At 41.4% G+C, this 22,811-nt stretch overlaps 2 protein-coding genes across 2 annotated transcripts; one reads left to right on the forward strand and one right to left on the reverse strand.

Annotated features, from left to right (window-relative positions):
- Positions 1–1,381: 1,381 nt before the first annotated feature.
- On the reverse strand, positions 1,382–13,514 carry mycbpap (mycbp associated protein). Its single transcript, XM_027283532.1, has 19 exons — positions 13,346–13,514; positions 11,807–11,928; positions 11,556–11,712; positions 11,351–11,448; positions 11,098–11,272; positions 10,496–10,611; positions 10,174–10,324; positions 9,758–9,876; positions 6,874–6,998; positions 6,595–6,703; positions 5,855–6,047; positions 5,553–5,740; positions 5,303–5,449; positions 4,538–4,636; positions 4,238–4,362; positions 3,973–4,100; positions 3,773–3,894; positions 2,293–2,466; positions 1,382–1,542 (listed from the first exon to the last, which is right to left on the reverse strand). The coding sequence occupies exons 1-19, from the start codon at positions 13,395–13,397 to the stop codon at positions 1,435–1,437; spliced, it is 2,508 nt and encodes an 835-aa protein (XP_027139333.1). The 5' UTR covers positions 13,398–13,514; the 3' UTR covers positions 1,382–1,434.
- A 535-nt stretch (positions 13,515–14,049) lies between these two features.
- Positions 14,050–15,711, forward strand: rasd2b (RASD family member 2b). Its single transcript, XM_010742042.3, has 2 exons — positions 14,050–14,839; positions 15,036–15,711. Exons 1-2 carry the CDS (start codon positions 14,212–14,214, stop codon positions 15,575–15,577), a joined length of 1,170 nt encoding a protein of 389 aa, XP_010740344.2. The 5' UTR covers positions 14,050–14,211; the 3' UTR covers positions 15,578–15,711.
- Positions 15,712–22,811: the final 7,100 nt, after the last annotated feature.

Here is a 22,811-nt window from a genome sequence, read left to right on the forward strand (position 1 = left end):
GATATTTATATCATATTGGACAGCTCAGTTTTAATGCGTGTGTTTGATGACGTCTCGTGCAGCACACACACACACACACACACACACACACACACAGAGAGAGAGAGAGACAGCTGTTATGAAGTCATCCATCCAGGGACAAACTGAGGAGCTGCTGTGTGAATAATCCATCAACTGTTTGGACACAAAGCAGCACCCGTGGTGAGTTTTACTGGAATATGGACATATTTTCTGACTCACAGTTACAAGCTCTACATTGAAATGACTCATGGGAGTGTAACTCAATTATGTGAGCCACAGTACCTGATGAAATCATTCACTCAAGTCGTGACGCTCAACTCCACAGGGGCAGTTTTCTGTGGATGGATATGAATAACATAAAAAAACATTGAAAAATACTCCAACTGATACACACCAGTGAGAGAAGAGGAGCTCGCACGAGCTCTAGTATGATGCGTCAAATTGCTCCAACAACACAGAGAGCCTACGTCACCCCGTCGTCCACGTTTATGGATGCGCATGCGTCCTACGGCAGCAGGTGTACTGTATTTTTCAGGTGGCGATGGAGAGGAGGAGGGCGCCCATGGTGGGTCTGCATAATGCATTACCTTCCCACACACACACACACGCACACACACTTGCGATGGATTCCCTGTGCCATGTGTAGCACAGATTCCTGTGCCACTGGAGTTCCATGTAGGTCGGCACCATAGACTGCATGTATACATATATGTGTGTATATAACCCACTTTTAATGAGAATTATTGGCCCAAAACAGCAAAGGAAACTAACCCCCACATTCATTTCGACAACACGCATCTTACCTTGCCCATCGCTCATCTCCCGCCTTGTCCACTCAGCATCCTCGCCTCTCTGCTACCTCCTCTCCACGTCCCCGATAATATCCCCCTCCGCTGGGATCGGCTAAGCAGGGCAACCACAATTATCCCACACCCCTGCACTTATATCCGGGTAAACGTGAGAGAGGAGCCGAGCAGTGCGTGTTTTAGGGAACCCTTGAATGGGAATGTCAGCTTCTAAATCCCGGCCTACGCTGGGTGACGCGAGCCGCTCGGGCAGGCAGTCAGCGGTGAAATCCGCATAGGACAAGGATAAAGCCACAGTAACACGGCAGCTCGCTCACTCCCTCTCTCACTCTCACTCCGGCAGCCCCCTCTATCCACACGCGCTCACGGCACCGGCAAAGCCACGCACGCACAGGGCACGCGGGCATCACAACGAGGGGAGCGTAAAAAGAGAGGCAGGGACGGGGGCGCACAGTCATCTGCAGAGTCAGCGGTACTGTTTTCACCTACTATCGTGATGAGTGTGAAAGAGTCAGTGAGACAGAATGAATGTTACAACAGGTTTCACAACAAAATATGAAGAAAAAAAAGAGATTTTATGTGTTTTTTATTACATTTTGTAGTGTGTTTAGTGGACTGCTGCTGTGTCTGCATGTGTGTCCTGTTCATCTCCCTCATTCAGCTCATCCATCAGGTCACACAGGTTGTCCACCAGGTCCTCCATAAGAGCATAAACCTGTCAAATAGATAAATATACCGATTAATGTGTGTGTTTTGTGTTGGGGAACTCTTTGATCACTCTTTTCAATAAAAGAGTGATCAAATTAAAGCACCAGAGACTGACACATCCTGATGTGGATTCCCTAGGATGGGTCATGAATGACTTTCAGCTGTAACAGACCTGTCACACCTGTGGTTACAAACGTTAACACTCACCTATAGTGCTCTGAGCTCATAGTCTGGGCAGCCCGGCTAACAAACTGAGCTAACACTAACTAACAGCAGCTGTAGTTTGCAGCCGTTTACTTGAGTTGATGCGCAGCAACCCGGAGAGGGACAATCAGAAAACATTTTCTCCATAAAAACATGATCCAGATTCACCAGAATCAGTGAAATAGTTGGTGGTGTGTGAGTTAATGCAGTAAAATGTTACGTACTTGTGATAGTAGCTGGGGCACAAAGGTAAAGCTTACATAGTGCATGAACAGGCATACAGGGCACAGAGTGGGAATGACAGTATTGACCCAATTACACGTCAGCGTAGCATAAGAATGATTATCTGTTATTTTATGGTAAAAGAGTCATGCAATGTTGCTTCTCAAACACAAATTAAGATAACACCTGTTTACATCAGCAAAGTTGTTTTCCTTGCTGTTTTACAGGTTGAGTGGTACTCCTGACGAGTAAATGGACAGTAGTGTGTCAAATCGGTGCAGTGCCTCTACAAACTAAAGAAAAAACATGTAACGATTATAAAAACACTTGCCTTTTTGTGGAGGAGCCTTGTGTATTTATCCATCACCTCTGGCTCAACAGTCAGGGCATCCGGATGTCGACTGACGCTGTCTGAATGCAAGTCAGTCGAAGCCGATCTCCTCCCCGGCTTTTCTCTACTGAGTCTCCCAGCTTCATCCCTTCTTTTACTCTTCTTTCTGGTGTCCTGTACACAGGATGGAGTTAGAAGAGTGAATGAAAGAAATATGAGTGTGACACACAGGAGGGTCGACCTTCCACACTGAGATGGCTGGCGAGTGGTTGCATCTTATGTCATATCACATATTTAATGTCTTGTACTGTAAGTTTGCGTATAGCGTGTGTGTGTGTGTGTGTGTGTGTGTACCACGGATGACTTGGACCGGTCCAGGTGCTGTTAATTCACACCCCGGACACACAATTGGAGAGCAGGTGCACATTTTCACAAAGTGTTCTGTTACCATGGCACCCTGTGAGCAATAAGGCTGTACCTTACCAATGACTCAACCGCCACACAGAGGAGAAAATCACTCAGCAAAATACACAGTCACACAGGCAAAAAAAAGGTCTATTTCGAAATGTAATAATGCTTTTGTTTTTTTGTTTTTTGTCTTTTTTGACAGACATGAACCATTAGAAAAGAGATGTAACAGGTCTCGGGCTAGATTCACACCTTGAAGATTTATGACGGTTAGCTGAGCCAAAAAGACAAAGCATCTTGTTATCTATTTGAACAACACAGTCAGCATTATCATTAAGGTTCTCAATACCCGTGCTGACAATGGAAAGTTGCTGAAATTCAGATTTGTGAATAAGATAAGGCAAAGAGGATGGGTATAACGAGGCTGGGAGCAGGAAAACAGTCGTCTCCATTCAAAGGAATTTTTGTGCGAAGTTATATTTTTTTTGCTTGTTATCTCACTCAACCAGTCACCCTGTAACAACACGAATTGCAACGAAGATATTCTATTGCTAAGCTACTATAATGATTTCTCTGGGGGGCAAAATAATTGATGGAGAGAATTAGCTTTCTACATTTAGTGGGAAGCCTGAATGTGGAAATGTTGGTTTAACACATTTCAGATGGTTAGCATATCATGTACACACATACAAATCTCATGATATTGTTTCAGGAAACTGTCGTATAGGACATAATAATGTAGGTATATGCATTAGTGTGAACCAGGCAGTAGGTGGTGAGGTTGTGTGGAAGCAGTCAGTAGTAACAAGAAAACAAGCGTTGCCTTGTTGAATGGCAGATGAATGAATGACGAACTGACAGCTTGTTTGAAGTGGTGACACTGACTCATGGTTGGGTCAGCTGAAAGTCAGAAGAAGTGATGAGTCATGTCTTACAAAACGTGACACTTCATTCATGCTCACAGTAAAAGTACTTTTGAATCTGCTGCCACTAAGTGGCAAAACATTTTATAGTCGCCTGTCTCTGTATAGGCGAAGGGGAATCATCAACACAACACATCATTTCCCCTCACCTCCACTGATTTTTCAGCTGACAATCTTTTGCCGACATCTTTAATTCTGGACCTTGCCCCACTCCTTTTCTCTTTACATCCTTCAGTTTTCTCACTCGTCTCATCTTTGTTGTCAGCCATATCTGTGATATAATAACACAGTAGTAAGCAGCAGGAATCCAATATCTTCATCTCAATGCACGAAAGTCTTTGAGTTTTACCAGCATCAGAGGTTTGGGATTCCTCCTTTGTATCATCCCATGTGTCTCTCTCTGGAAGGCCCAGCAGGTTTCTGAGCCACGTGGCCTCAACAACCATCATGTCCAACAGTTTCCTCCACAGCTGCTGCCTGCAGGGGGCACCACACACCATCATAACCTGTACGTTTACTACACTGGGTCTGCAGGTGTGGAGCGTGGTCGTGTGAACGACAGAGCCAAGATGCTATGATTATGATACATTGACTCGTGTGTGTTTTTGTCTCACCCTATAACTGCTGCTGTTAGATTGTGGTTTAGTTCAGATGGTTCAGAAAGCTGCAAAAGCAGAGAGTTGAGCTGGGCCAGGCTCTCTTCCTGAGCTGACTCTTGCTTGGGCTGAGACAGCACAACCTTAATGAATGGATAAATATGTCTTTGATAGATTATCATAGTGTCAAATTTACAGAATGGTACAGGATGCATTCAAAGAGCCTATAACTCGCTAAATGGATCAGCCTGCTAAATTAACTTTTATATGTACTGTCTATTGAAGTTATTGTGTCATACAACACTAAAATGTCTTTACCTGTCGAAGGGTATCAACAGAGAGGTCCCAGGAGCATCCTGGATTCATTTCTTGCCACAATCTCTTTAGGTCCTCCACCGGCTGTTGAAGGTACTGCCACTAAAACAATATGGAGCAGTAATAAAAGTAGAAACGTGACCACAAGACCCCCATGAACAGAAATTACTCACGTTGCTTTTGTCTATTACTGTATAGGTGAGGAGATTTTCTCTATATTCACTAGACCAATCTCATCAGCCTCCCAATTAACCCAGTTAAAGCCTGGTTCCTATCGCATTACCATGGCAACCTAGCCCCTTTTCTATGTACGGTGGCTGATTTAAGATATTAGTAAGTTATTATTAGTTATTGAGTTACCATGAATTAGGATAGCAATAATATAAATTGAGTACAAAATGAATGGGGACTAGCATGAAATCCAGGTTACAAAGGGGGAGGTATAATGGGCTAATCATAGCCTTGTCTACAGTCAGTAAAATGGCAAAAAGAACAGCAAAATAAATGGTTCCATTAATCTCATGTCACCTCACATTGAAGGAGAAGTTTCAAACAGAATTAAACATGAACAAAGATGTCTGATATATCAATGATAAACAAAACTGGGCCACCCTGAATGATGAAAGAAATGTTTCTCAAACATGTGAAACAAAAATTAAAAAATCTATAGGATTGTTCTTTGTAGGCAACACTAACCCTAACCCTAACTATGACTTTACCGATCACTCAAGATACACTAAGGAAACGGCTTCCACCTGTCGCAGTTACCATGGGGTTTTTGCTTAAAAACTCTTGCTCTTCAGTGATGTAGAGTTCTGCAGGAGAGCTCGGTCTCTTTGGGGTGTGGACCCCCTGCAACGCCTCATACACAATTGACCGACACAGTTTCACCACCACTATCTTTTCCAGCTTCATCTGCTCATGCACACAAAAACAGAAACACAGACAAAAACACATATGGACAATTCTGTTGATGAAAACCTTAAAAAAACAGACACACAGTTCAATTGCACACCACCTCTATGAAAAGCCTCTCGTCTGCCGTTTTGTCCTGGTACAGAGCCACTCCCCTCAATGTGATCTGCATGGAGGCTCCTTGTAGCAACACGGGGTGGGTGTTGAGCTGCCACAGCTCAGTTTTGATGCCTGGCTTCTCTGACTTAAATATAAACTCCACCTGCTGGGTGTCACCTGGAAGGATCACACCTTCAACAGGAGGGAAAGCAGAAAGGCAGGCTGATTACCAGTTGAAAGACACAGTATGATGAGCTGACACAGGGACATAAGAGCGGTGGTCAGCAGCTGTCTGATTGCGTGTACCAGAGGAGGAGTTGAAGTAAAAGTGCGGCCTCTTTGTTTGTGATCGCAGATTAGGAAAGCTGTGTGGCACGAGAAGCTGCTGCCAGCTGTAGAAGATGACTGTGCTGCCCTCATTGTGCAGCTCCAGGTGAGATGAGGCTCTCTCTCCAGTTAGGGCCTCAAAGATTATTGTGGCACTGATTCCTACTTCTCCCTGAACAATGAGTGAGAATGTGACAGAAATCAAAGCATCGCAGGGCTCAAGTGTTAAAGGCAGCAAAGCAAATAACATATAATCAAGCCATGGGTTGTTGTTTTCATGCTCTAATTGATAGGATTCGTAATAATAGTCATTTCTCTTTTGCCATAACAATAACAAAACGCAAAAGTCAACAAAAAAAAAGACTTTGAGTCCTTGGTGAGAGCTTCATGAAATAAAAGGCTGAAAGACAGATGCCAACATGGGCTTCTTGCTGTTGGACTAGTAAGTAATATTAGCTGTGCCTTGTGTTGTTGCACTTGCTTGGTGTTTCGCTGTTAGCAAAGTTGTTTGATCATAAGTTATATAATCATAACAAATACACGTGTACAACTGTCCATAACGGTGGTATTGCACTCTGAAACCGGGGGCATTTAATCGCAAAAATACTAATTTCTATGTAGTGATGTTTTAACATTGGGAAACAGGCATGTATGTAGATTTGAGAATCTACATAAGTCATGGTTTCTAGTCGCAGTACTGTTTCAAGGCCGTTCTGTACCTGGTTCATGGTAGAGTTTCCAGTCCAGCTAGCAAGCTGGCCACAGAACCTCAAGGCAGGAATAAGCAGAGCATCTGATTGAACATCATTACACTGTGCCAGTGGATCACTGTGGGAGACAACGAGACAGCAGTAGCACTCAGTGTTAGTCAACTGTTAAATGAGTATATTAAGCGTTAGCTGTGACACAATACAGATTTCAGCTTACAACTGACTTTGTTTAGGTAGAATGGCAAATATCTAGTAAATCACTAAGCAGAACAAAGAGTTTTTCCTCACATGTTCTCCTTCTTCATCTCCTTGTGCTCCTTCTCTTCTTCCTTCTTCTCCAGTAAGGGACTACGACACACTGTGACAAAAGTGGAAGGCTTGCTAGAACCAATCACCTCCAGTCCATCAATGTCCTGTTATTAAAGTGACACAGTGGTGTTTTTGAAGAAAGAGGTCAGCTTTTTGAAAGTCTTTTTTTAGTCCAACGTCAATAGATACGTATGTCCTGTTCACTCGCATCCAGTACAGCCAGAGACAACAAAATTAGGTAATAAAACCTTCAACATGACAGGATTAGGTGTTGTGGAACACAGTGTCCAGTTGGCAGCGGCTAAATTAAAGCTTATCAGTGTGAACATTGACTGTCCTTCAAACTTCCATCTCAACTGTTTGAGTGAAAAATGATGATTCATATTTGCTCTACAGTTTGTTGTAATTGATTTACCTCCCTCCCCCTAACAACATTACATTTCTGACTGTTGAACTTATCTTTAAGAACAGAGCTCTGTTGCATGACAGGCCAAGTGAAACAAACAATGCAAATTAAATCTATTGTTCTCCCTCTCCTCCTGTAGTTCAAACCTCTCTGCATTTTTAAGTAAAACTGGAGGCTTGATTTCCTTTCACTGCTTTCTCCTTCTTCTTTTACAACTTACCTTTCTCTCTCTTCTTTTCTCTCTTATAATAACCCCTCACTGTCCTCCATCATCATCTCTCTCCCTTTGCACGCATGCCACAAAGCCATAGACAAGTCAGCTGCTGACAGGACGATCTGTCTCTGTCTGTGTGTTAGACAGCAGGCACTTCAGACCGCCAAATCACCCTGGCATCACATTAGCCACCAGCACGACAGAACACAGTGCTACCATTTCTTATGTCACAGATGTCTATGTGTGTGTGTGTGTGTGAGAACGAGAGAGTGAGAGGTAGAGGGGAGGAGGATAACATGTAACATAGGGGAAAAAAAGATCCAATTTGAATAAACCTTCCCATAATCAGCACCTGTTACTTGATGAGGCCGTTGATGGAATTAAATGGGAACTGGCTGTACAACGAAGTGTTTACCCCAGAACCTTCTGATAGAGTAATTGTAATGCACAAAGGGAAGGAAGGGAGGATCAGCCCCTATTCTTGGACTATTATCCCTCAGATCTGTACCGTCTCTGTGTTAACATGTATGCAACCAGACATCATTAGTGTTTATGGAAGGGCTGCAGCGTTTCATTAATTATTATGGATGTGCATGTTTTATAATTATAAAACATATCACATATTTTCTGTCCGTGTGCCTGCATGCATATCTCCGTTTGTGTGTGGGTGTACGTGTCCATTTGCTAGTCTGCCAGGGCCATGTGCTGTAGTTGGCTCTTTGTTAAAAAAAAAAAAAAAAACAAGAACAGTGCGCCCAAGGCTGGGTGTTCACAGGCTGTTTGTGAAGATACAGACTGATCATGAGCAGCTAGCAGCTCCAGCAACTAGAGACAGAGTGTCCTGAGGCTGTGAGTAGCTTCAGTGGGATGTGTTGTTGGACATCGAGTGGTAATTAAGTTGTTTGTGTCAAAACAAACAATGCGTAATCTACATCTGTGCTGCGCATATGAAATTAGGGTTCTTGTACATTGTTAGAGAAAACAATAAAAAAAAAAAGGGGATGTGAATAATATGTGAAATGGATTGTGGTGTCACAACTTTCAAGGTAGATCAGAGGTTTTCAAACTGTGGGGGTGTGTTGAAGGGACAGGTGCATGACCACTGTTCTGAAAACAAAAGGAGGGTTGCTGCAGTTTGGACCACCTCACCTACAGTCAGCAGTTGGAGTTGCAGCAGTACGTCAATTTCCCACAATTTGCATCAAAAATGGCACTCCTTCTATGAGTCATAACACAGTAAAATCTAAACATGTGGGCTTGATACATGCACATAGTTTAGGTGTAGTGTGACTGTATCTGTATCACAATGTCCATCTCATGGGGCTGTGTTTAGCCCAGTTGGTAGAGCAGCCGCCCCATGTGCAAAGGCTCAGTCCTTACTGCGGAAGCCCAGGGTTCAAATCCGACCTGTGGCTCTTTTCCCGCATGTCATTCCCCGTCTCTCTCTCCCCGCATTCCTGTCACTCTTCAGCTGTCTCTATCAAAATAAAGCTTGAAAAAAAGAATACTCAAAAACAATGTCCATCTCAGACAAAGACTCAATAAATCTATTTGGAAATCACAGACAAAAAGACACTCATTATAACTCCAGAACTTGCCTGAGAATTATTATGTTTTTTAAGTTTTCTTCTGTAATCCAATCTTCAGTAATCAGTTCAGACATGGCTACATGAGTGCACTAGAAGCAGGAACTACCCAAAGCTAAATAAGTGCAAATTTAATGGTGCCTTTTTTATCAAAACAAATATGACAATAAGACAGTGGTGGGGTGCAGTTGTCTCCATTTTGCCATGCTCTACTGGAAACAAAGGCTATGACCTTTTGCTATAAAAATCTGTTTTAAATCAAATATATGTCACAACATATATGTATGTTATATGTATGTGATAAGTCACTTGAAAATACGGCCCCACAGATGTTGGTCTTGCTTAGACAATTATTATTTTGACATTTTAGAGCTTCAGAATATGATAATGATACATGAGCTCATATTCATCTTTCTCTTTCTCTACAGCTAGAAAATAAACCCTGTTAGACCTACCTCATACATAATCTGTGCAAATCTCTAATGCGATAACATATTGCACTTATATGTTACTTATCGGCCCACATATATGCTCATCCTATTTATTGGTACATAAAAATCTTTTGCCACTATTGCAAAGGTACAATAGGGCCAGATATACTCATTTGAAGTACTACTGAGCAAACATTCAGTGTTGTAGTTTCTATACTTGTGTTACCGGATTTCTGATGTCCATGTCCTGTAGGACCTCTCTGAGCTCCTGGCACTGGTGCTGCAGGTATGCACTCTGGTCCCAAGTCCGAGAGGCTGGACGCAGGATCTCAGTGCAAATTAGACCTAGATGATGAAAAACGTCCCATAGAGAAGTTTGTTGTTTGTTTGTTTGAATGCAACCAGTCACACCCAGTTTCAGTTGCCTCTCTTTCCAATTCAACTTTTGTGAGCTTATATTAAAGATATTTTTGGATTGCCTTTGATGCCAAGGATGTCTCATTGGAAAGAGAAGTGGACCACTTAACTGTCACTTCACAGAACTTTTTTTTTCTTTCATTTGAACGCACAATCAGAAGGAACAGGGTTGAGAACAAGGCTGAAAGGAAAAATTGGGACACGGCTTACTGTGGGTGTGTGTACCTGATTCCCGGCGTATGCTGCTGGGTTGTCCTACATGTGTGACAGGTTCCCGTCTGCCCTGCTCTGTCTGAGTCAGGGTGGCCATGATGCCACTCATTTCATCTCCGTAACGCTGGGGCTGACTCCAGAACTCACTGCCCACACGGTAACCCTAAGAAGATTGATATTATATTGTCATTATTGATATTGATCAATAATGACACATGTGATTGAGGATGCTACAGAGAAATTCCATTTTAGCTATTGTAGAACTATAACAAATGTGAGATATGTCTCTGACAGATGGTTGAAGACACAGTATAAGTGAATGTGTGTGTCATACATATCCAGAGTGGATGAGTGGCATGACTTGGTTTAGAAATTCCCTCTGCTCCTGAGTTTGTCTGAAACCGTTAGCTTGGTTCATCAGTAAGTTTTCGACTGGCCTGTCGAGCAAGTCTTGAAAAGTTGAAAAGAGCAACAGATGAATGAAGAGATAGACAGACAGAGACGATACATTAATACACTAAAAAGATAGGAAATCAAATTTAATTTTCTCAGTGTGTAGGATTTAGTGGCATCTAGTGGTGTGATCGCTGATTGCAACCCCTTCATAGCATGAATGACAAACTACCGTGACTGTGACACATCCTATCCTGAGCCAGTGTTTAGTTTATCTGTTCTGGGCTACTGTAGAAACATGGCAGTTTTACATAGTGAACTCCATGATGATTCTTATTTTCAGGTCATTATACACTAATTAAAACACAGTTATGCATATTATATTCCATTCCTGCCATATTCTGTAAATAGAGCCCCCTAAATCTGATACACTGCACACCTTTAAAACGAGAGCCGTCATTTAAAATTTTCTTTAATGATATTAAAACACAGTTAAACTTATGTTTGTGTTTTCTCTATTCCATGCTAATTTGATCAGCTCACCAGATAAGACGCCCTGCTGTCGCCTGCGCTGCATCATATGTGTACGCCAGTGCTGCAGGGCATTACTCTGGACATTTCTGTAAGCTGACGGGAGCCCACGCCTACTTTCCACAGCCTCAGAGTGATTCCTCTCAGATGGAATATCTCTCTGGGACTTTGGTATTCGCTTCGCCAACTGGACCGTAGAGGGAGAATAGAAGGGTGATTGTGGTTGTTAATACTGTATGTTAAAAAATGTATTTTTCAGGCTTACCTCTGTCTCCCCTTTGGCCATGAGGTAACTTCTAAAATCCTCTAAACTACCCAGGATGCTATGTGGAAGAATCATGCCTTGGTCATCAAACTGAAGCCCTTCCCAGAAGAACATGGACAGAAAAAACAGAAATCAACCTTAAGGATGAATATTATGACATCGCTTGTCTTTCAACATGCTACTATGCTTGCTTTATGCTACTAACCTGCATAGTCCAGAGGTTGGGAGTCTGGGTCCATGTACTTTGGATGAGCCACCGGCCCTCGCATAGCATTTACATCTTCATCAACTGTCTGTGTCTTACGCACACAAGCCATGAATGCTGGTTTTGGGCGGCCGTTGGGTGGTCGTGGTGTATGAGGCTGCAGTCACATGATCGTATGATTGGTGTCACATTTAGGAAACAAAGTCATTTTTCAACTAATGTAACACAATATATGAATAATGTGGGTTTACTTTGTTGAGGTCCTGTGGGCGAAATGTCAGAGCCTGGACATCCTCGCCTTTAAGAGTGGAGGCATTGGACTGGTCATCATCCAAGATGTACAACTCTTCTGTGGTTTTTAGCTTCTTGCTTCCTGGAGGAGAGGAGTGTAATGACAGTGTGTGTGTTTGAGTAAAATGTCTGACTGCTATTTTAGAACTATTAAAAGTAGGGTATTTATTTCTGTAATCTCTACACACAGAACTTAACATAATAATTCATGTCATTAGTGATGCTCGGATTTTAACATTTAAAAAAAGAAAAAAGAGCTGGTTCTATTTCATCGTACACTAAGTACATCATGCTCCCACACACACACACACACACACACACACACATGCAGAGACAAAGAGATTACCCTGGACCACTGACATGGTTATGCAACTCTGTTAATTTCTCTTTATCCAACTGTGCCTGATTATAGTTACCATGGCCACAGCGGTTATTAGTCCTTGGCTTTTGTAAGTGTTTTGCTTCACTTCCTCCATGTTTTCTTTCACAGACTCAGTTCAGTTGTTCAGATAAGTGATAAGCTGGAGGCAAAAGATGCCCTTGGCCCATGAGGAAAGAAATGGTAATATACATACATATATGTATATATCTTTGCAAATGAATCAGTCAAAAACCCATGATACTGAGATACTTTCCGACTCAGATTTGATGTATTTCTCTCTCCTATTTAAGACATCAGACCTGGCCCAGACTCAACACTCAAAACACTCAGTACATATACTTAAATACTGTGCTTGAGAACAATTTTGAAGTACTAGTAGAGTTCTACTCCCGTACATTTCAGAGGGAAATATTGAATGTTTACGCTACTGATGCTACATGTATTAGATAAATTTACTATTTACTCTGCATATTCAGGTGCAACTTTTTTTTTAACCTAAATCACAAAAATACCTATTTCTATATAATGCTGCTTTATAAAACAAAATAAAGAGATCAGATAAGAAAATATAACTTTATTGATTGATCCTTGGGGAATATTCACAAATAAGTATATGAAATCGTTCAGAGTAGCCCCACTTTTATCAGCTGCAGCATTTATGTGACATGCACATTAATACATGAATGATTATAATAACATAATATGTATTATTGGCCTATTATTATTAGTTATATTATATTATATAGTACATATTTGAATTCACTCATTCATTCAGTCACTAAACTGTTGACCAAGCTTAACAGGTCAAACTCCTGCAGAAACTCTTTGTGTGTTTGAAAGACGAATATCTGAAGAAAATCTGGAGCAAGGGAGAACACAACACAAGCGAGCTCTTCATCTTTGTCCTGAGCTGGAAATGAACACAGACCTGGTTTTAATCTTTTGTCCAGAGCAGGAGAGAAATGGAAAACAACTACAGGCTGTTGGAAAAGGTCACACCACTTGTAAGAGGTCAAAATACTAAAACTACAACCAGCACAGGGCTGATACTTTGAGTTCAGCGCTAACACCGAGCATGTGTGAACCGCAGCCTTCAAATACAAAAGTTATCGCTGACCTGCGTGTCTTGGAGGTCCTAACTCCTTCTTCGGTGTCTCGCCGCGGCTCATTTAGTCTGAACTGTCTTAAAATTAAAAGTCAATTCACGTAGCGATAGTGAGCAGTGCTAACAGGGCTAGCTTCAGAGCTTCAGCTGTGTTTCCACCCGTCTGACTGTAACCATGGCAACGGACGCTTCAAAAACACCAAGCGACGACCCGTCAAGTGTCTGTCTTTTATTTTTATTATATTATATTATATTATTATTATTATATTTCTTATTTCTGCTTTATGTTGCGCAGTTAAGCACCAAACGAACTTAAAACAAACACAAAATAAAACACAAAAACAAAATAAAATCCGGCATGTAATGTGTGTATGCGTGCAAAATAAGCCCAAATACACCTTATTTATTTATTTATTTATTTATTTATCTATCTATGTATTTACAATATTTAGTCCTGTACAGACAAAAGTTTGTGGATATTGGGAAAAGTAAAATAAATCAATAAATGTACTATCAACAAACTACTAATCATAATCATAATTATCAGTTGCGATCATATTGGACGCGCACTTCGGGTGATCAGGAGGCTTCAGAAACATGCCATGTGTAATGTGTAAATAAATAGACCGAAATCTGATATATGCTCAGTTGTATATCCGACATCAAGTTTCCTCAAAACATGGTGTTCTCCCAAAGAACACAACAACCCAGCCTGTCAATCAGCATGACGCGGGTGAACCACGGGGTTGAGGATAGCCTATATAAAGACAGCTGACAAATCAGCCAAAGCCAAGATCGAACAGGCTTTAAAAACGTAGGATCACAAACTGTGCCTAGTTTGCTGCGGAGAACAACGAACCAAAACCATCTCTACAACGATGGAAATTGGGAACATCTCCGCCGGCGCACAGATCACATCCATCCCTGTTACGCACCAGGTCAGCTATTCCCCCATGGATGGTCCCCAGTTTCATGGTAATATGGACGGGCAGTGCGCCGGGTCCTCCAAAGTCTTACTGGCTTACAAAAACGCGTCGCAGCACTTGAGTTCGTCGGGACTTAAAGCGGGCTTGGGGTTACTCAAAGTGGCAACGTCTCAGTGGAAACAGGAAAAGAAGACGCGTTCGGGGGCAACAGTGAGGCAACTGTCCACTGCCAACAGCAGCCATCCCTGCAAGAGATCTCCACTGGATCAGCTGGCAGCTTTGGTTCTCCATGGACAAACCCGGCAGCGCCAGATTGGCCAAGATCAGCGACAAGAACCCCTTTCCTCCACTAAGCCACAGAACTGTAAGCGCATCGTGGTTCTTGGTGCGCCACGGGTTGGCAAGACCTCCATCCTGAGACGATACCTTCGGGACGGATTTGTTGAGGAGTACAATCCCACCTCTGAGGATTTCCTCAGGAAATTGTTTCGTATCCGCGGAGAGACCTACCAAATTGACATCCTGGACGCGTCCAGGGAAAGGGATTTCCCAGCCAAGCGGCGGCTGTCTATCCTCACTGGTGCGTATTGGCTCAGTCATAATGTCTGTCCTGCAAAAACTAAAATTGCTTGTCAGTTTTTTATTGTTCATAAGAGAAAAATGAGTGCGGGTGACTTGCGTAAACGCTTTTTTTTCACTAAAAGAGTGCATGGGCTTTAGAAATCAATTAATAGAGGAAAATAATTGATTTAATTCCGGTTTTAATCTTTTTACAGGGGACATTTTTCTGCTAGTATTCAGTCTTGATGACCGGAGCTCCTTTGATGAGGTCTGCGCCCTGCGGACGGAGATTCTGGCTGCTAAATCCAAGCTCACCAAATCCTCCGTGCCAGAGCAGTGCGCACAGCCGCAGGTTCCCCTGGTGGTCTGCGCCAACAAGGTGGATCTGGTGTCAGAGAGAGGAATATCTAAGGCAGAGGTGCTCCGAGCCCTCGGCGATGACTGTACCTATTTTGAAACGTCTGCGAAGGACAGCACAAATCTAGAGAAAGTCTTCGAGACGTTGGCAAAGCGAGGCGGGCTTCCGACTGAAACTGGCCCGTCTCAACACCGCAAAGTCTCCCTCCGTTCGTACCAGGCAATGCGGACGGGCCGTGTGACGGGGAGAGGGAGCCAACCCATGGGGCGCGATGATCCCTGCGGTGCCCTGCATCCACTGGCCCGACGGCCAAGTTTTAGTACAGATCTGCGTCAAGTCATTGGGCCACATACTGCAAGGAAGCCCGGCAAAGCACTGGAAAAATGTCAGATTCAATGAGAGACAATGAAGTATGATACATGAGGGTTGAAGAGCGAATAAAACAATGAATAGAGCACTGCTGTTCATGGTGATATAATGCATTGTTGTTGTCTATGGACTTGAGATGATGTTTTCAAAATAAAATATTTTCTAATAGCATAATGGCTTGTGTGGAATCTTTCTATCCATCCATCTATCTATCTATCTATCTATCTATCTATCTATCTATCTATCTATCTATCTATCTATCTATCTATCTATCTATCTGTGTGTGTGTGTGTGTGTGTGTGTGTGTGTGTGTGTGTGTGTGTGTGTGCTGCCCATTCACTGTGAAGGAGAAAGTGGGAGGATGTTGAGTCAGGAACTTCATCATTTGATTACTGTATGACTATTGCATAACCTGCATTCAGAAATATATTAGATAGCAACACTTTCTATTGCCCACACTTTCAAAAATGCATGTGTGTGTGTATGTGTGTGTGTGTGTGTGTGTGTGTGTGTGTGTGTGTTATGCATGACATCGTGATTGCCAGAGGCCCACTGCCTAAAACCCACACATCTTAAACAACCAGATTGAAGTCAAGAGTTCCCAGTTGGTATATACCTTGACTTCTCAGATAGGTTTGTCACTCCATGGGCCTTTCGACCCATCATGCACAAGTCTCAAGTTATTTAGCTTTCACATCTATAGTCAGCTGTTTTTTATTTTATTTTTTAAGCTGAAATGGTACCTGTATAAAAGCATATAAGTGTTTGTCTGCTTACATCTCCTCTCCCAAGGTACAGAAACAAAACATGAAAAGGGTGCAGCTCTACTCACCAAACCAAACATATTGTATGAGGAGTAAAGGTTATATTATGGTGATCGCTACCAGGATACAGTTTCATTGCTTGATGTTAATAACAAAGACACCTTGCACACATGTTTCTCTTTATAGTTGTGAACAGTCCAGATGTTTTTGCTGTGGGTGCTTCACTCTCAAGGTCGCTCACTCCTCTACCTGAAGTTCTGCGGATGCGTTTCCATGGACACTGCATTTGAGTTCATATGAAGAATCATTTGTGCAGCGGAAAAAGGACCACTCAGACTATACACTTCCAGACCTCCCATGATCCCTATGAGCAATTTATTTTCTTGTGTGCCCATTTATAACAAGCAAAATATAATGACACTGCTTCTCATGTGTAGTGATAAATGGATTAATAACACCTTTCCCACACTGTCACCTAAAAGTAGTGATAAAAGCGCTAACTCTCATACCTCTTCTTTACACATTAAATGTGATAATCACACCATGTCACTGCCCAGCTCGCATGTGTATTTTTCTCTAAAAAGAAAACATGTGAGAGTAGCTTCTTTACTCAGAGAGCTCTTATCGGGTACCATTGTGGTAAATATGTGAGTCATGATGGCTGAAAGTCTCTGAACAATGTCTGTGATGAGGCCCAGAGAGGTTTGAGAAGCATAATCAAAACCTATTTTGGGGTAAAAAGAATTGCTCATAAAGAATCAGGTTAATATACAGATAATGAACTAAAAGGTACAATCACAAAGACCTGTGATCTTCTCTGATATTATCACATTCAAGGAATCAGCACTGTAAAAACAAAAAAGAAGCAGATTTATGAAAAATAACTATTAAATTAAATTAAAAATATTTTTTACGGTAGTTTTCTGTGCTTTCAAATTGTATAAAAACCCTGTACAAACAAACAACTAACACATTTTCATATATTATGCCAATAACAAACTTAAGTTATTTATTATGTATTATTTATTCTGTACAGAGATAATACTATGTTATTTATACAGTGTTTTTCCTGTTTTATTAAATTACATACACATTTATGTAAAATGACAATATTGATCTGGAATTAAATATGTGGATCATTATATGAATATTTAATATAACCATTTTTATTTTCTTGGAGGTAAATATCATTAGTTTTACATTTAAATGTACATTTACATTCTAACACTAATTTTGGATACAAAATAAACTATTTCAGAAACATCAAACACAGTCTTTTTGTATGAAAGAGTACAAAGTGGCTCTGCTCTCTTGAGGTCGAAACTTTCTGGCATGTTGCGTCTCTGGCCACACCCAGTGAGTAAAAGCACAGATTCTCATTTTAAAATGAGAGAACTCATAAATAGGCACTTGACTGCTTCATGTATAATATTATGCTAAAAGACTGAGGCTAAAGCCACATATCCAAGGCCAAATGTTGGCCTCACCAGTTAATAATGATTCATGAAGAAGACATGGAAATACAATAAGAGCATTGTCCTTGTAATTTAAAGGACAAATGTGTATTTGTAATAAGTAATTTTCACTTTTAACACTAAGAGAAAAGACTTTTATGGATGAAGACTAACCACTGAGCTTGGCTGGGGTTGCTGTAAACTTGTGAGGCAGTCTAAACTTTCGGCCTTTCTGCTGTCGCGTGCTGGGAATTTCACATTGCAGGAAACAGCAGACATTGTCACTCCTGTGTGGCCTCAGAGACATTATTCCACGTGCAGCGGTCTTGTTCTTTGTTATAGCGCGCACCCACACACACACACGTACACTTATGAACAGATGCTCCTGCCTCTGTTTGCACGTGGGGAGAATTCATATGTTCCAGTTGTTCTGTCTGTGAGTCTGTTTCTCTGACACACACACACACACACACACACACACACACACACACATACACAGAAACGTGATGCTGTTTTTCGTTCCAGCCTTGTCCTTCACTGTAACAATGGTTCTGCTGCGGACACTCACCACTGTAAAGCCCCAGTTCTACAGACCCCATACTTGTCAACTTGTCATACTTCATTCACTCAGCTTGGTGGAGTGGGTGGATTCGAAGAGCTGGATCCAGGAGAGTCTGAAGTAGATGTTCAGGAGGAAGATAGATTGATATTTTACTGAACTGATATATTTTTAAAAAATCTAGGGCAACTGGACTAGGTTCTAGCTAATCCAAGAGGCTTCTTTATACCTAGGTATTTAGCCTAGGTGGGATCACTGACCCATCCTTTGTTTCCACTTGGTTCCTTAGAGCTACTTATTGTTGTAGCATCTGTTGTCCGAGTTAATAAAGTCATCTGAGGTCTGGCGATAGCCATCCAGGTCACCTGAATGATGGTGGATAATGGTTGGTGAATTGTTGGTCAATCATCTGGATAAGGGACAGCATTGTAAGTAGGGGATAAGTGTTGTCTGAAGCCTCCTGCTCTGGTGAGTGATGGTTTCTCTACTTTTACATAGATAGTCTCCTTCACTCCTCTTAGGGGACGACAGTAGCTCAGTCCATAGGGACTTGACTTGGGAACCGGAGGGTGGCTGGTTCAAGTCCCACATGGACCAAAAATATGGAAGGTGGACTGGTAGCTGGAGAGGCCAGTTCACCTCATAGGCACTGCTGAGGCTGCCCATCACTCCACCATCTCTCTCCACATTTGCATGTCTATGCCCTTGTACTGCATGTGTGTATGTGTGTAAAAAATAAAAATAGAGTGAAAAAAGAATTTCCCAATTGAGGGATTAATAAAGTATATCTTCTTCTTCTTTCGAACCACCTGTCTTCCGTGTCCAAAATGTGAACATCATTGTCACTAAAAGAGTGTCCTTTGTCCCTAAGGTGTAAGAAAACTGCAGAGTCTAGTCCTGAGGAGTTGAGCCATGCGTCTGTTGAGTGGCTGTTTGGTTTTATCGATGTATAGGTCAGTGCAGCCCACACTGCATTGGACTGCAAACACCAGATGGTTTTACGAGTATGGGAAGTGCGATCGTTGGGGTGTACCCGTTTCTGCTCAGTGTATTGCTGGGGTTGAAGAACACTGGAATTATATGCTAGTGAAGATACACTTTTGATACACCAGATACTTACAGTAAGGGTTGGCAAGGTTGTTTCATCAATCCTTCTTTTCTTCATCGTGTTGTTCCTCCTGGATCTTGTGGCCACTTTTCCAAAAGTTCAGTTGGTGGTGTTGATATGGCCTGTAAATCTCACTGTGACACACAGGGATATTAAATAAACTTGACTTGTCTGGCTAGTTTGTAAAGGTCTCATTTGGGACAAGGCTTGCCTACAAATATACATTTTGTCATCTTCTCTTCCACTATGACTTTAGACCTCCTGATGTGTTACATGCACACATCCACCATTGCTGTCATCATATCATTTCCTGACTTTCTATGACATCAGATATGAGGTGAGGATGTAAGCGTGTCTACACCTAACAGATGTCCTTGTCTGTGAGCTGTGTTTGTCAACAGTGCAATCAGTCACTAGTTCATGGCAGCAGGAGTGAGCTCATACCATGGAGATAAGGATGGAGGGAGGCAGGCGGCTTGTCACGCAATTAGATGAGAGAAATGAAATGATAGCGATGGAACAAGCACACGCACAAACACAAATGTTAAAAGATAATACACTGCCTATTACAAATTAAGAAAACATGGTTTGGTTTATGATGATGTTACAATCTATGACCAGTTTAAAAAGATTCCACATTCATGAGGACTGATTATCATAAAATTGGTCAAATTGCCTATTACCTACATCAAAGGCCATCAGTAAGAAGATTTGCTAATTATTGTCGTATCTGATCAGACTCTCTTTGAAAGCAGACAAAAACAATGCATTGCAAACAAGGACTAATTGCAGTCGGCTAGCATTAACAACATTTCACAGGAGGTGCAGGTCTGCAAAAACAGTAATGGCTATGCAAGGGTGCATAATATATGTATGTGTGAATGTGAGCGAAGGCTGTGACAGCAAGACATGGGTCTAGATTTACCAACAACAGAAGTGGAGTTGAACAGACTGGACATAAATGGTCAGCTTCAGGGCTGAGGTGTAAATACCTCATCCTTTCAGCCCTGGTTCTTCTTTATGCCTATGAAGAGGGGCTTTTCCTGGCCTGGCATGTGGCACCTATTCAGAACAATGCTAAATCAATTAATTTTTATAAATTGATAAACCTCAGGATTAAATAGTTTATATGTTTCAACAGGATTTCTGCACATCCAAAACATCCCACATAGCCTGCTGCTCTTGGCAGTCCTTGCCACCACTCCAAAAATGGACAAAGACATGGAGCGTGGGTGGACCTGAGGTGGGCTGAATAAAGACTGGTTGTTCAAACAAGCCACGTGTTATGGCACCCACCTGTCAATCAAAGTGACTGCACTCTTATTTATGCATACGTTTAAGCCTTGATATAATTTGAACAGGAAAATTAAAAAGAAATTCAGCCTCGGTACAGTTGTCATATATGGGTAAATCAGCAATAGAGACCAAAATAATTTTCTGTGCCAGGCTGTAAATATGTTTATTTCTGCTGTGATTTGGACATTTTAATATAGGAGCTTATGGAGATTGTAAGAGGAAATGCAGTTTTTGGAGCTTCTGCTTCACTTCACAGCCACAGAGTTTGGTTGACACTTAATTTAGATCAAAACTGTCAGAGTGAAGGTGGGGAAATTTTAAAAATACTTTTAGACAATTAATGTATAGAAGGCAGTGTTTTTTAGCAGATTGCAACAATTGATTCTGAGGTCGCATACTGCCACAACTTTACTGAAGGCACTGTTCTGCCTGTCCTGTTCTAGATGTTCATCAAAATAAAAGTTCTCTGCTTTTTTTTTAACAATTTTGTTTGATTTAATAATTAGTCCAAAAAAGGAGTCCCACCTTAACTTTGTGAGTATGACTGTGCTTATTACCCACTTGTGAATTAGCAGGTGTTCCACTCAGCCAGTGCAAAACTGTTCATGATCAATCTTTTTTTTCTCTTTTCCCTTCTCCATCAGATTTGACCCATTTAATGTAACTTTTTATGCAACAAAATGTAAGCTGGTAGCTCTTGTATTAACCATCATAGAAGGCAGAGACATGGATGTGTTATAGAATGGGCATAGGTAATAGAGCACACTCCTCACAAGATGGCACTACTGCCCCAACATGCGACATGGCGTGCCATCACATTCCCTATATCAATAACAACCATTTCCAAATTTGAGTCTGCTTGTAATATAACCAGATCATTAGGCATGTACACATCCATGTTAGTGCCGTCAATGAATAAAGACTAGTGACCAGCAAGTATGAACAACCAAGTATAATACTGCCACTTTAACATGGAATTATGCTTTATATTCATGATTCTGTAATGTGTTGTACTGTACTTAGCAGTGGGCTACGGCATCACAAGAAAAATGAAATACATTTTAACAGGGGGAGCACCTCTCTAGTCAACAATGTTATGGACCGAATGCGTTTCAGGACAAGTCTAGATGAAAGAAAAACAATTTGACTTTTTTCTCACTCAAAAGATCTTTCACATGGGACATTATGTCAAAGGACTTTCATCATGCCATGCACAAAATCACGGTTTTATTATGGTTGCACAGAATTATTTCAGTAATATTCACTTTTCTGGACAAAACTGAAAGTGAAAGAATGCGATAACTTTGGTGTCTTTTAATGCAAACCTCCTTAGGAATGTCTATGTGTATCTTGACAGCTCATCTAGGACTTTTGTAACCTGAACCTGTGGCAGTCCTCCTGCCACCAGGACCGCTTCCTCCTCTTTAAGCCTACTGAGTGGGTGGATTAAAGGAATAATATGAAACATATTTACTGTTGAAAATCTTAAAATTACCCAATGACAGAAAAACAATGGTGCAGCCAGTATGTTCTCCTTTTGAAATTTCCATTCCAGCATGTTTGTGTTTTGTCTTGTAAGGTCCTGCCCAGTGCCCACTCATCACGTAACACTGCATGCACAATCAAGCAAACAAAGTGGTTCAACAGAATTAACGATACTGTGCGACTTAAACAGCTCCATGAGGAGAAACGTGGCAAAACATTGTTGTTTCTCTATATTTCATTTTAACATCAATCCAATGCATCAAAACACAAAAAAATGTAAGTCATTAACTTTGTATTTCAGATCATTTAACCTAAATAAAAACTGTCTCAAACAATAAAAAAGTTTTTATTTATTTAGTTTTATTTCTCTTATTCATTGACTTTCTTACTACCCAGTAGGAAAGTCCCCCCCTCTCTCTTTCTCTTTCTCTCAAGCAACAGCGTTGCTGATTTCCAGAGGAATGAAACTAGAGCACCTGTTGTTGAAGTAACACTTTAATCTGTTATTTGAAAAGTGGGTGTGTTATTGTCCTGTTATAAAATCTCTCACCCTGCCAGCACCATGCAGGTACATTGCTTGATTATTAACTTATTATTA

This window comes from Larimichthys crocea, chromosome X, assembly GCF_000972845.2.
Source record: "Larimichthys crocea isolate SSNF chromosome X, L_crocea_2.0, whole genome shotgun sequence".
NCBI lineage: Eukaryota > Metazoa > Chordata > Actinopteri > Sciaenidae > Larimichthys > Larimichthys crocea.

What these genes read in the sequence shown, in the direction of transcription:
- mycbpap (XM_027283532.1), bottom strand. Translation starts at nt 13,397, where the DNA reads ATGAGCCGCGGCGAGACACCGAAGAAGGAGTTAGGACCTCCAAGACAC. An exon ending in TTTTAAGCAAAAACCCCATG is followed by an intron (nt 4,637 to 5,302) that starts GTAACTGCGACA and finishes ATATTGTTTTAG; the next exon opens with TGGCAGTACCTTCAACAGCC. An exon ending in ATCCCAAACCTCTGATGCTG is followed by an intron (nt 3,895 to 3,972) that starts GTAAAACTCAAA and finishes ATTATATCACAG; the next exon opens with ATATGGCTGACAACAAAGAT.
- rasd2b (XM_010742042.3), top strand. Translation starts at nt 14,212, where the DNA reads ATGGAAATTGGGAACATCTCCGCCGGCGCACAGATCACATCCATCCCT. An exon ending in GCGGCTGTCTATCCTCACTG is followed by an intron (nt 14,840 to 15,035) that starts GTGCGTATTGGC and finishes ATCTTTTTACAG; the next exon opens with GGGACATTTTTCTGCTAGTA.